At 37.8% G+C, this 14,223-nt stretch overlaps 1 protein-coding gene across 3 annotated transcripts in view; it reads right to left on the reverse strand.

Annotated features, from left to right (window-relative positions):
- The window catches only part of LOC147236291 (phosphofurin acidic cluster sorting protein 2), a 47,968-nt gene that overhangs the window by 7,557 nt on the left and 26,188 nt on the right, over positions 1–14,223 (reverse strand). For all 3 annotated transcript variants that reach the window (XM_086166267.1, XM_086166259.1, XM_086166274.1), the window contains exons 5-18: positions 13,793–13,955; positions 11,679–11,770; positions 11,450–11,530; positions 11,047–11,106; positions 9,481–9,632; positions 8,192–8,285; positions 6,724–6,807; positions 4,838–4,965; positions 4,545–4,677; positions 3,947–4,051; positions 3,347–3,453; positions 1,902–2,056; positions 1,711–1,821; positions 94–196 (exon numbers count right to left, since the gene is read on the reverse strand). In XM_086166267.1, coding sequence (XP_086022393.1) covers positions 94–196; positions 1,711–1,821; positions 1,902–2,056; positions 3,347–3,453; positions 3,947–4,051; positions 4,545–4,677; positions 4,838–4,965; positions 6,724–6,807; positions 8,192–8,285; positions 9,481–9,632; positions 11,047–11,106; positions 11,450–11,530; positions 11,679–11,770; positions 13,793–13,955 — 1,568 coding nt within the window. The remainder of the gene's footprint in view (positions 1–93; positions 197–1,710; positions 1,822–1,901; positions 2,057–3,346; positions 3,454–3,946; positions 4,052–4,544; positions 4,678–4,837; positions 4,966–6,723; positions 6,808–8,191; positions 8,286–9,480; positions 9,633–11,046; positions 11,107–11,449; positions 11,531–11,678; positions 11,771–13,792; positions 13,956–14,223) is intronic.

Raw genomic sequence — 14,223 nt, forward strand, 5'->3', positions numbered from 1 at the left:
ACATGCACATATATATAGATATGTATCTATATATATTTCAACAGGTGTAGAGCATGATTATGCTTAAACGCCAGTGATGAGGTGTGACTTTACCTCTTCTGCTTGTAAGTGAGCATAGCCTCAGAGATGGGAAACTGATGGGACACATTGGCACCGGCTAGATACTGAACCACCCGTCCAGCTACATCGATGTTATCTGCAAGGAGAAATGAGAGACCTGATTTACTGACAAGCTGCATGAGATATGGTGATACTGACTATTAGCTGTATTACAAGACTGTATAATTCCTTCCTATGAAGGAGATGGGATGAGAGGGTATCATACTTGGACAATATGTCATTATGAGCTCAATATCATACTGTAGATTCTATTTTAATACTAACATTTTCTGGTGTGATTTTTCTGTCTGTTGCCTTGCATGGACCCCTGTCAATTTACTAATTTTGTAATTTATAACAATGGGGAACTATTGAAATTCTATTTCAAAACATTGCTTATTTTGATTGTAAGTTTATGTTATTCTAAAATTTAAAAATATTTCTCTTGTTCAAAGCAAGCATACAAAGTTACAAATTTTGACGTATTGTTGAAAAGGCTAAAACAAATAAATGGAGTAAAATGTACCCAATAATTTTGTTGCCCATGACAACCCTTTTGAGATGATCCAACATGGTTTAGAGCAGGGGTGGGCAATTATTTTGGCTGGCGGGACACATTTCTTATTTAATTTTTATATGCGGGACAACGAGGTATCATTGAAATTGAATAAAATAAATTTTGCAATTTAAATATATACATTTTTGGCATTTTATTTCAACTTTAAAATAATTTAGGATCACATAGATGCACTGACGTTATTTTCTACGTAATGATCCATAAAAAATTAAACAAAAGGAAAAAATAAGGAGTTTCAAAATTCAATATCGTTTGAAAATACTGATTAAACTATTCAAAGAAAATAGTTTGATGGGCTGGATAAAAAAGCAGTACAGGCTGGATGTGGCACGCGGGCCATAAAATGCCCAGGTCTGGTTTAGAGCGACCTTGCCCCTGCCCCTGGGTTGACGCTAATTAGATGAATCAATAAGTGGGAATGAGAAGTGACTAACATCCAGCTTCTGTGGAGGGGATCAAGTGTGAATTGAGAAGATGTAAGGGAGCACAAGCTTAAAAAAGGATGAAAGACTAAATAACATGCAAGGATGTGCAAAACTAATTCATACCTCATTATAATTTCACTTCCATAAAAATCAAATCAGTTTTATTTATTTATTACATATACAAATTTAATTCGACTTTTTTTATTGCAAGTGGTAAACATTAATCAAGTTTGAAAGCTAAACTATGACTAATATGAATAATGTAAATTAATCCCAAGCAAAGTATAACCTCACAGCGATGTATGTTTTTGAAAGAACATTTGTTTTTAATTTATGACTCTTGAGGACTAACATTTAGGCTAAATATTAGTGCCTTGTGGTCTTAACTGGGTGGAGCAGTGGAGCTATGACGCAGACAGTCACTTGACCAGAGCAGATTGAAGCCATCTTTTGGAACTGGAAAAGCTCTTCTTCCTATCCATCAGCCCCTGACCCACGTTCTGACCCCATTTCTTTGCCTTTCAAGTTGGCTGGGCATTTGACACGCAAGCTTGCTTTATAGCCTAACGCCAGAGCTGTTCATCAGTCCAGAGCATGAAATCTTCATACCTGAGGCAGGCCGCTCTGTCCTGCAGAACAGCTCCCTCCATGCAGTGTCCATAAAGATGCTGTTGAATTTACTGTCAAAGGAGGCCACATACTTAGCCAGGGGATGAGAGCCTGCCCAGAAAAAAACTGTCTGATTAAAATTCAATTAAATACATTTCCATAACAGTTACTTCTCATCCTGTGGGACATACCTATAGGGATGACCAGGAAGCGGATGTAACTCAGCCAGTCAGGCGTCTTGTTGGCCAGCTGCTCCACAAAGAACCTCAGGATGGTGCTGAGGTAACTCTGGTCACCAGCCACTGCTACCTTCATGGTCGGAGGTGTCTGTGCATTGCAGTTACAGCTGTATCGGTCAACAGAGAAAAAATGTAAATGGTTGTTTAATATGCAGAGGGTCTTCTCAAGTTTAAGATAGAGTGAAATGAGACATCTAGAGCTGGTACTGAAACTTGGGGAAAAAAAGGATCTTGATATACAACTACACATGCACTTTCAGTAAACTACCAAATTACATAAATATAACTCATTATTATGCAAAATGTCAAAAGGGATGACCATTTCTGACTTAATTCAAAGCATATTAAGATGTTATAAAATTTATTTGAACACATGCTGTTGGCTAGCTTAAAACCAGCAGCAGCGCACACTGACTGCCTGTAAGAGAGATGCAATTTCACTTTGCAGGGAAGTTTAGAAAAAGTTTTTAAATTGAAGGACTGACTGAAGATATCCCAAAGTTTGTTGTCCTGACCTAGATTTAACCAAATGTCAGCATTTACTTCATTTTCCAGCTTGCTGCCATCTAGAAGTTAACATACAACAAATTGATCAGATATCTGATAAAGATTTTATTGATCTGGAAAGTTTTCTTAATGACCATCAAACTGATATTGAGACTGATATTTGACATGTAAATATAGCTTTGCTGAAATATCAGTTAGGCTCTGGATCAAAACCAGCCCAACCTTACCTTTTAACAAAAGTGTGAATTTCTGTTAGTCTTAGATCCTGAATACAATTGAACTGTCGCAAACGTTACATTTTAAAATGACAAGAGTCACTGACAATTACGTCTCACAATAACAAAGGGATCCATCAATGTAATTCAAAAAGGCTGTTTTTGAGCAGGTTTATGCCTTATAATTCATTCTAATTACAATGTTTACGGTTAGTTAAAACATTAGGGAAAATCCCATCCGACTGCTGAGGCAGTGACATCACTGGGCAAGCATGTAAATATCACAGACTTGTATAGCTCCACTTGAAACAACAGCAGCTCAAGAAAAGATATTGACTGATGAGCATGTCTGTGAAGCATAAACAACTTGCTGTTCACCTGAGTTTAAGAGAAACCAGACTCAAAAGGAGCAGCATAGCAAACACAGGGTGAACTCCCACTGAAATAATCTCCTGAAATGGCGATAATGTAGATGGATCCAAGAGTAAAAGGATAACTCAATTTCAGCAATTTCATGTGACAATTAAGATGTCCCAAAAAGAATGGGCTCACAGATCGAGTGGAACAAACTTAAACGACAAACTTGCAGAATACAGAAAACCACTTGAGAACATGGAGCAATAAGATTAAAAGCTTGTCCTCAGTGTATTTGTGTGTTTACGATAACAAACTTACAATCTCTGGATGCGAGTAACAATTGTGTTGAATGCAGCCTGAACATCTGCAGCAGAGCAGGTGGACACGATGGGCTGTGCCTGTTCGTGGAGCAGCTCTGCCACATACTGCAAACAGACAATTGGGAGATGTATGCTGTGTTCACAAGCAGTGGAAAGCATGTACAGAAAATATGCAGCTGGAATATGCTGAGTAGGGCTGGTACTATATATACATACATGATTAACATGTTCCTCTAATAAATAACATAATTTTTATCATAATATCTTTCTATGTATTAAAAAATTATAGCAAATATATTCATCTACTTTTTGTTAGAAGACACCTGGTTTGGTTTGAATAAATAATTGAAATTATATTGCACTAACAGCAGTACGACCTGGCATGTTATAATATGTAAATTTATAATTTTGTACTATTTGTAGCAGTGTCTTCAGAGAAGTTACCAGTACTTTTGCCGATTTGCTGTACCAATTAACTGATAGACTTAACATCCTAAAACTGCCCAATGCAAAACAAAACAAAAGTTAACCCCTTTCGACGTTAATAAAGTGCTTGCAATGATTTTTTTTTGTATGGACAAATGACAGAAACACATACCTGCCCTTGCCATTCCATGGTGTTGATGAGGATGATGCTCTCTGGTAAGCGCTCATCAGAGATTAAGATCTGATTCAGCTGGTCGTATACAGATTTCCTGGGAACCTTTGAGACAAACAATAACACAGTGCTTAAGAATGATCAGTTCTACTCAGTTCTACTACCTCAGTGGTGGAACAAACTTCCAGAAGCAACAAGACTAGCATCATCTATCTCATCCTTCAAGAAACAGGTAAAAACCTTTCTCTTTCAGGTCTTTTTACTGCGCTGATGCCCCAGATCAGGTTAGGCACCAAGTTAGGCTATGCAGCGTGTGTGTGTGTGTGTGTACGTTTATGTATGTCTTTGTCAAAAAAACAAAACAAAAAAACTCCCTAACCCAAGCCTACTGATCTGTATATTTCCTGTGCATCGTGTATTTGCAAGTGTATTTGCAGTCCCTATGGCCTCGATTGTAAGTCGCTTTGGATAAAAGCGCTGCCAAATGCAATGTAATGTAATGTAATGTAATGTAATGATTGAAGCAAAACAATTATGTCCTGAAAGCATGAATATACATCTTGATGTTACATCTGTGGGTGGTTTGTATTTCATTTACTTGTGCAATAAGACGTGAGTCTGGGGAGCACTCGCTGTCCATGCTGCTGGTCCTGTCACTCTGGGCCTTGGAATTCTGCCTATCTTTCATAGAAGTACTGCGAGGACGCCTCTGCAACCTATTTTCCATTTTACTGGAAGTGAGATAAACACATAAAGCTTAAAATAAGTCAAGGCAAGAAGTGCAGACAAAGAAGACACAAATCAAGAGTAGCTCATGTGCACAATAGAGATGCTGACATATTGAGAAGTATCTTGCTTGCATGATTCCAGATGTATTGCTCAGCAACATACCTTGGAGACATGTGGTTTTGGGACTCTGTCTTGCAAAGCTTGCTAACAGTGCTGGTTAACCGCTCAGTGTTGACATCCCAGCTGCTCACCTCCCCAGGCCCAGGCCCGCTGTCATCAGGCTCTGTATCCTGAACCGGAAAAGCAAGTAGGCAGAGATAGTCAGGGTGGGTGTGGAGACCAAAACTGATATACATTATGCAATACAACATCATGTCACATCAAATGAAACCTTTTTTCTTTTTCCATCTTGAGGTATGTACTTTGGTTTTCATGTTTTTGGAAGATGAGATTGCATTGACAGAGCTGAAGTGGCCAAAATTGATGAAAGCCCACCATGACAGAAAAGATAGAAACTCTCAGTCTCATCGCAGGTGGCCTCAATATTCAGTTTGAAATGGGTGATTGAAGCATGAAGCAGAGCAGAGCTGGCTATTCAGCACTACACAGAATTCAGAGGGACAGCTTGGTTGAGACAAATAAGGCTATCGTGACATGACATAGACAATAACAACAGCTGACATTCTTCTTTTGACCCTTAGATAAGACTTATGACGCATATCTTCCTTATGTGGTACTGATCCATAATGGATAACTTTAGTTTACGTACACTTGCATACACCTGACAACTTTGTTTTTTTCCTCATATACAACATAGACTCACAAAGATATGGACATTCAGAAGTGGGTAAGTGGTGGAAAATGTAATATGATGAAACAAGATGGGCAAACAACATTCCATATACAGTGGCTTGCAAAAGTATTCATACCCCTTGAACTTTCCACACTTTGTCATGTTACGACCACAAAAATACATTTTACGTGAAAGACTAACACAAAATAGCATACAATTGTAAAAGAGAAAGAAAGTTATCAATTATTTTATTTATTTTTTGACAAATAAAGAACTGTGTGCTAAAGTATTCAGTGCCCCAGAGTCAATACTTGGTGGAACTCCATTTTGCTACATGTCTTTTGAGGTATGTTTCTACCAGCTTGTCATCTAGAGTCTGACATTTTTGCCAATTCTTCTTTGCAAGCCAGGTCAAGCTGAGTCAGATTAGATGATAGCTCTTGTTAAAAGGAGTTTTAAGATCTTGAGTGGATAAAGGTCTGGACTTTGACTGGGCCATTCGAATACAATACGTTTTGTTTTAAAATATTCCATTGTTGCCCTGGCTTTATGTTTAGGGTCATTGTCCTGCTGAAAGTTGAACCTCAGCCTCATTCTCAAGTCTTCTGCAGGCTCCAACAACCTATCCTCCAAGATTTCCCTATATTTAGCTCCATCCATCTTCCCATCAACTCTGACCCTTTTCCCTGTCCCTGCTGAAGTGAAGCACCCCTAGAGCATGATGCAGCCACGATCATATTTGACAGTGGGGATGATGTGTTCAGAGTGATTTTGCTGTGTTAGTTTTTCCACCACACACAGCATTTTGCTTAAAGGCTGAAAAGTAAAATTTTGAACTCAATTTCATCAGACCAGAGCACCTATTTTCACTTTTGCTGTGTCCCCAAAATGGCTTCTGGCAGGTTCTTATGTCTTTCAACAATGGCTTTCTTTTTGCTTCTCCTCCATAAGGACCAGATTTGTACAGTCCACACACAATAGTTTTCCTGTGGACAGATTCTCCCACCTCAGCTGAAGATCTCGCTAGTCCAGAGTCACATCTTTGTACTCATCTTTGTACTTGGCATCTTGTGTTGTGTTGGCATAAAATTACAATAAAATATATTTATGTTTGTTGTTATCATGTGACAAAATGTGTATGAATACTTTTGCAAGTCACTGTACACGCACGCACACGCACGCACGCACGCACGCACGCACGCACGCACGCACGCACGCACGCACACACACACACACACACACAACCAAAATTTACCCCAGTGGTTGTGTCTGTGATGGTGTCATCTTGTTGTCGGGCTACCTGCACTTTACATCTGTCAACAGTCAAGAAGTCTCCGGTCTAAAGGGCAAAAAAATAACAAGGGTTCATAAACATGTCTATGAATACATTTACAACATTTTAAAAATATATACTCTGAAACATTAAGTTATACAAGAATTGCTATGGAAAAAAAGGAACCCAAAATTTACCACAATGCACATTATTAACACCTAAAATTCTTTATTTACATGACTTTGTAAGGATGAAACTATTTGCATACGACACAGAATATTAGAATTCAGAACTACGACAAAATGTAAGGTGGAGCTGAAAAATGCATGAATTGCAGTCAAATTGTAATTTCTCTCTTTTTTGCTTGTTGTTGTTTGCAATGGCCCCTTGTTTGCATTAAAAGGTAACATACAAGCAAAGGAATAAATGAAAGTCTGATCTTTTTGTTTGTAATCCTGTCATAAACATTGTGACCATGCTGAACATATAAGACTTAGTTGTTTATTAAGTTCGATCATACCTTTACTAGTTTATGTAGCATGCGGTTATAAGCAAAGTACTTTTATAGGATTTCCCATCCCAGCAGTTGTACAGTCATTGACATGGCTTTTTCAAATGTGACAGCATTTCAAATTTATCTTATGATCATAAAAAAAAGCTAATGGAATGAAAAAAAAAACATTATTGTGCTCATTATTGAGTTAAATGTGAGTTAAACGCCTAATTAAACTGATTCGGTATTAGATCAAAGACTTTCTATTCTGCCTGAAAGATATTTTCAACTCAAGATATATGAAAAAGATCAAAATACTATAATATTATTAAATATTCTATGCTTTTATAGCTTTTTAAAAGCTCAAATGGATTCCCAGATATTTATAAATAGACTGGCCTTTTTCACATGTGACACAACATTTCTATCTTCTTATTACTCTGCCCTTGTTGTTTCCAACAGGTCATAAATCAGTGAATAGTAGTTCAGGGATGGCACCATCCAATCTTCTATTTGAGCATGGGAGCATATGTGAGTGAGTGTGTGTGTGTGTGTGTGTGTGTGTGTGTGTGTGTGTGTGTGTGTGTGTGTGTGTGTGTGTGTGTGTGTGTGTGTGTGTGTGAGAGGTCATACGATGTTAGTTCCTATAAATACTAGAGGGTTGCAGGGGTTAATAGGGTAGGACAGTAGGCGTCACCCTATTCCACAGGGGTGGGAGTTGCTTTGCTACATAGCACCCATTCCGAGAATATCTATCATGGTTTCATCATAGTCCTTGGGAATCCCTGGACTATTCTAAGTGTTGGGGATTGCTAGACATACCAATGACCAATTCCTTTAAGTGACATTTTTAAATCGTGCAACCCCTCAGGCAGCAGAGATAAGAAATGTATTAATGAGCACTATTGGTAGGGAATCAGCAGGGTTTATTTATTGAGAGCGTGACGGTGAACTCACAGGACATGACATCTCTCTCTGTTGGCTTTTTTGGCTGTGTATGCTTCCAATTTCTGTTTGGGAGCTGGAGTGAGACATCCCCTCAAAAAATGGCCTAAAAACAGATATAAAAAACTTATTTCAAGCAACACAACAAAAACAAACACACAAAACAATAAACCAAAACATCAGCTTTCTTGCATTACTAATGGGACATGAATTGTATGATTGGATCTCTTTGCAACTTGCCACCTGCTCAGCACTCCAATAAGCCATTACCTTATTTATTCAATACCATATTAGGTAGATTCTCAAAGGCAATGTAAGTCCTGTTCAAAGAATCTCCACTTCTTACTTTAGGTGAAATATCTAAATACAGTATGTGTCCTTGCTCTTGAGTCAACTCTTCAAGTAACATTAATTTTTCTCCCATAGCGTCAGCTCTGACGTCTCGAATTATGGAATAGTAAGACTTCTGTGTTGCCATTGGTATCTATTAAGTACCAATTTAAATGACCTTGTTGAGCAAGCTGCATTTTTCTGGCAATAGCCATACAACCAACAGATGGGAGGACCAAGCTGACGTGTACTTACACCTTGAAGATTGTTTTGTAAAAGGCTTAGAAAAGTAGTACACTTTTTCAAAATGCAATGTTCCTTTTCCATACATACCCAAATTTAAGGGGGGTGGGGAATGGGAGCAAAGAACAGCTTAAGAACAGATGCTCAAAGCTTTGGTGAACCCTAACGAAACTTGAGGAATCTTGAATGACAAGGGGACAGTGTGTGAATCTTACTAACCTGTGTAGTGGATCCCTGTATGCAAAACTACAGTCTTTGAAAGACAGTTTTCCACACAGTATCCTTAACTAGTTCAAATACTTCAAAACCGAGCCTATTCAAAACCCCCTTAGAGTCAATAGTCCAATCCAGAGTTAATGTTTTGCTAATTTTTTCTTTCCTTTTTTTTTTTTTTTTTTGAACTAAAGTAAAGATCCTAGACATTTACATCAGTATTACATGTTAAAAGGTTGAAAGAAATTCAAAAGGCAAGTTAGATTTGATATCACTACAAGCAGCCAGTCAGCATTGGCATCTGATAGTGAGACATAAAAAGAAATAATATGAAAGAAAATGTATGTTTTAGTTCGGATAACTAGAGAATGGAACAACAGCAACAAAATGTGATGCCCACAAATCTAGATCTATTTCTCAGAGGAAATAAATGTCCAACTTCTATCACATATTATTCAATTTATTAGGCTTTCTCAAGATCCTAATATGGGGAAAGGGATAAGAGACAAACATACTTCAGTTTAGGTTTCGGCGTGCTTAGGACACTCTCATTGTCTTCCATCTCTGGCCCGCTGTCACTCTGATTGTACACCTCAAGACTGTCATAGAGTAAGTCCAGATCCTCCTCTACTTCCTGGGTCTGGTCTACTGGGTCTGAGTCTAGGACCTGCAATAGAGAATGTAATCAAAATGTCAACACATCAAAATAATCATGTAATCAAAATGAACACATCGATATGCTATAGAGAGAAATATGTCATTTTAGCCATTACATGACATTATTGTGGGGAGGGACAGGTGCTGAACATTAGCTAATTATTCTTGCTGCTGAGCTAATGGAGCAAAACATAAGGCAAAACATGAATACTGTAGAAATGCCATTAATACATCCCTGCCTTAGACCTAAGCAGACCAATTAAAAGGTAAGTGAGTGCTAGAAGAGAGCAGAGGTATTGGGCTTTCATCTGCCAGCTGCACAGTGGGGATGTGTAACACTTGAGAAGCACATAGGCAGGCTTTTGGACTAATCAGGTGATTAATCCCACTCCATAAGTGCAGGAGCTGGCAGGGAGCAGATAAACACAGTCTGTCCCCCCTCTTCCTCCTGGCTATGTATTTATAGAGCTGTGGCTATGCACACTGTCCAGCCACAAGGAAGGGATTAGAGACAGGGAACGTGATAAAAGACCATCAGGCCACCTGGAACGTCTAGAATCTTCTAGTGAAACATAATTCTGATAACTGGGAGACCTTCTCAAAGAGACCCCTTATTATTTCATGCTCTCTATCTTATTACACATTTAACTTAATGCATTGATAAAATGGCATAAAAGAGAGTATTCAATCTAAGAGCTATCATGCTAAAAATAGAAACAGATTTTTATACGTCTTACTTTGTGTGATCTATGGACAGGATAAGTACTAAAAAGGGGGAAAAGGCACTGAATACATTTTTTTTTTGCTGTATTGTTCCATACAGCATCAGTGATAACTATCATTATATCACTGTAACAGATTATGTACTAATGGGCCTCAAACTCCTGCTGATGACCTGATTACAGCATTTCACATGGAAGTCACAGAAACACTTATTCAAAAGGACATTGCAGAGGGAAAAACAGGCCTAAATAGAATAGGCATTATGGGGATACAATTATAAGATTTAGTGGAAGGGAATGACACAGTTAATGGATTCTGTTTGTGAATTGTTGCAAATGGCAATGTATGAATCATACATGCATGAGGACAGATGTACCGTAGCCTATCAGGGGAATAATGCTTGACCCTTTGTTGTGGCTGCGATTTTGCTTTACAGGCAATTCTATTTCTGTCAGGAACTCGTCGTAAGTGACAGCGAAATGCTGGGTTGACTGTCCATACTGAAATAATTACTCCAGGCCCTACAGCAAAAATAACAATGTCTTACAGCACAGCCCTCCTATTAGATGTTTCTATACCAACTGACAGGGAAACTCCGGGTAGGCATTCTGCTCTAAAATTCACTACTGTTATTTGTTTTGACCCCAAATAAGCTGTTATAAGTGTCATTCAAAACAAATCTGTTATTTATCGCAACTTACCTCATCCGTTACCTTGAACCTCTTCAACAAGGCCACAAACTTCTGCTTGAAGTTAGGTTGCTGTGACAAAAATACGTTACTTTTATTAAAAAGGAAAAGAAGCAACACTGAGGAAAGCAGATTAAATGAGCCAAAAAGTTGGGTTCAGACTCATCAGGTCTCCCAGTAACAAACAAATGGATTACTCATTTACGGCAACTCTATGCAAAGATCATTATAATCATTCCAGTAACCCCACTGTGTTTATTTACATACTCATCCACACTACCTTAATGGCTTAAGCAAATGGAACACATTGTGTACTTTCCCTTAAAAGCTTGTCAGCAAACAAAGGTCTTCAATTATTCTCATAGTCAATGATTAGCAAGCATTAAACTCCATGTAATGGAAAAAAGGTACTAACCCTAGTCATGGAAGTGGTTCGTATCATTTTTCTCCGGGCTTTCTTGGGCTTCCTGACCTCATCATCCTCATCGTAAAGATCCTGAAATACAGAATCTGAGTTTGTTAAATGGCAAATGCATTAAAAAACACTCTTTCTACCTTTCTGGCTTTCTACCTCAATAGATTAAATACAAGAACAGATGATGTGTAATTCAATTAGAGGACACTCTTCTTAAAGAGGGACTAACCTGGCCATGAGCTGCATCATCACTGCCTTCCTGCTCTGATGAGTAGCTGTCATCGTCCTCCTCAGAATAGTTATCCATGTCTGGAGAGCGGTCTGAAACAAACAGACAATCATCAAAATACAGGAATACAAATCTGCCCATTCAGCAATTAATTAAGTTGCAATTAATGTGTGAGATGGCAAGCAGGTATGCCAAACACAAGGGCAGAGATCTCAAAACCCTCAATTGCTTCCGTGTCACTGTGGAATGAGAGCAAGACCACATGAAGCAAAAAACATTAAAACTGCAACAAAAGTACAATTCCTGACTAACCGTTGTACTGTAATACTTAACACTGTTTTCAGAATTTATATACATTGTAGTCTATAATTTACAAATGCCATTTTGAAGATGCTGGACTGTAATCTAATTCTATGGTTGCAATTGTTTCTGTTAAAGATTTTCACTCTTTTTCTACACCATAATGCATAACAGGAAGTAGTGATAGATCACCAGCACTATCTGCTCATGATGAAACAAAAATAGTTAAATTCAAGACACTGGCCTATCCAAATGTTTTGAAAATTAGAAGAGCACTACATTCAATTAGTATGGTATGAAGTGAAGTGAAGTGAAGTGAAGTGAAGTGAAGTGAAGTGAAGTGAAGTGAAGTGAAGTGAAGGGTATGATCTCGGGAATACACTGACAGACATTGAAACATATTCACTGAAGGGAAAGACTTTTGATTCTACAGACTTCCCTTATACCAATTATTTATCTTATTAATGTGACTGCAAAACCAAATCTCAATATTTGACATCAAATTCCCTGTTTAAAGATATCAGCAATAGGTTAGGTGCATTGTGGATGTAAATGTTATGTTAAATTGTCTCAACTTAGAAAGCGCTTTACACTAGAAAGCATTATCACACGCACACTACCGCACAGGGTTGCATTACTAAATAAAAAAAAGCTTTTTCCCTGACTAAAAATGTGATGGAGCCATTATATAGATATGTTATCATATAGGTCTTATTTTGCAAACAGCCCTATCAGACAGCTTTTAATTCAAATATGAAATTTAAAAAATGCATGACAGCTAATAATTTTAGTACAAAAAATAAATTTTTTGTTTATTCTGTTTTTCTAGCAAAATCTTCACATTTTCCTGAGAAAAAAACATGTCTATCAAACCGTCAACATCTTCCTCATGTATATATTTTAATTACACTGTAGTTTTAGGAAAATCAGTTTTAATAAATAAATGATAGTACAATACTTATACTTACTTATAAAGTATATACTACTTACTACTACTATATACTACTTACTTGTAAAAAATTTAAAAATTCTTATTCTATGATCACCAGCAAAGTTGCTTTGACTTCCAATAATGGGTAAATTAGAAAGTAAAACAGTAAATGCAGAGACAAAACAAAACAAAACAACAACAACAAAAATCAAACACTAACTGTATTTCACTGGTAGATGCATTCTTTGTTGTTTGTTGATTTAGTCGCAGATTTTGCGATTTGAAACAGTATCATTACAGATGAGGTAGATTTTGTTGTGTACAACAGCTGATGACAGACCAGGTGATAGATTATCTATTTTGGCTAATTTAATTAGAGTTGATTTTGTTTGTGCAACTGGCTAGCCTGTGTGTATTATTAAGTATCACTGCAGAAAGAGACAACAATCTTTTGCTCCTTCAAAATAACACAAGCTTAATACTTGGTACATGAGCTCATCTGTTAAGTTTGAGAGATCCCCTTAATGACATCCAGAACAGACAGGGATCGGCAGAGCAGGGTAAAGATGTGGAGTCCATGCAGGGCTGAATATTTCCTGCCTGTTCAGAATTAGAGCAGTGTAAGGCAATAGGCCCTACATCTGTTCAACTCTGAGATCAACATTACAACCATAGCTGAAGAGAGTGACTTATCCTTGGCCATAGGTTGGTCAGGGATTAATAGAGTTTAATCTGTGCATGGCTGGGAAATAGGAGACATGAGGTAGGAGGGAAGAGAGAGGCTCCAAGGTGGAGGTTGAATTTCAAGACAATTTGGCTTGCGATATTTGTGCAAGCCAAGTCTAACAGACTTCAGAAGAGGGATGGAGCTGCCAGTACCCACCTGAGGTTTTGGTCTTACGGCCAGCTTGTCCACTGCCGTCCTCATGGTCAATGGGCTGGCTAGAGAGAGAGTACACGCTGATCTCAGCCACACGTACTGGGGCCTCCTTTACATTGCTATGGAGACCTAGAATCTGTCCTCCGTCTGTTGGGTGTTGCATCACCTGGAAGTAAGATTAACATTAAAAGTATTCATTTCAAATAAAATTAGATACTTATGGAAAGACCCTTCAGTTTGATTTCAGCCTTGTACTGGGTTTTTGATTATATCATTTTATCTTGAAAAATTGCATTATAGACCCAGGCAAATGTATGTCATTTACGAGTCCATTTGAGCAGAGATGGAAACACGTCAGATAAGTCAGACAACACAGACAGCACAAGGTTGAAAGAATTCAATTTTATCCTTTTGTAACTTAAAAGGGGGCATCC

Source organism: Fistularia commersonii, chromosome 2 (assembly GCF_037954325.1).
Source record: "Fistularia commersonii isolate RoL2024-O1a breed Wild chromosome 2, RoL_Fcom_v1.0, whole genome shotgun sequence".
Taxonomy (NCBI): domain Eukaryota; kingdom Metazoa; phylum Chordata; class Actinopteri; order Syngnathiformes; family Fistulariidae; genus Fistularia; species Fistularia commersonii.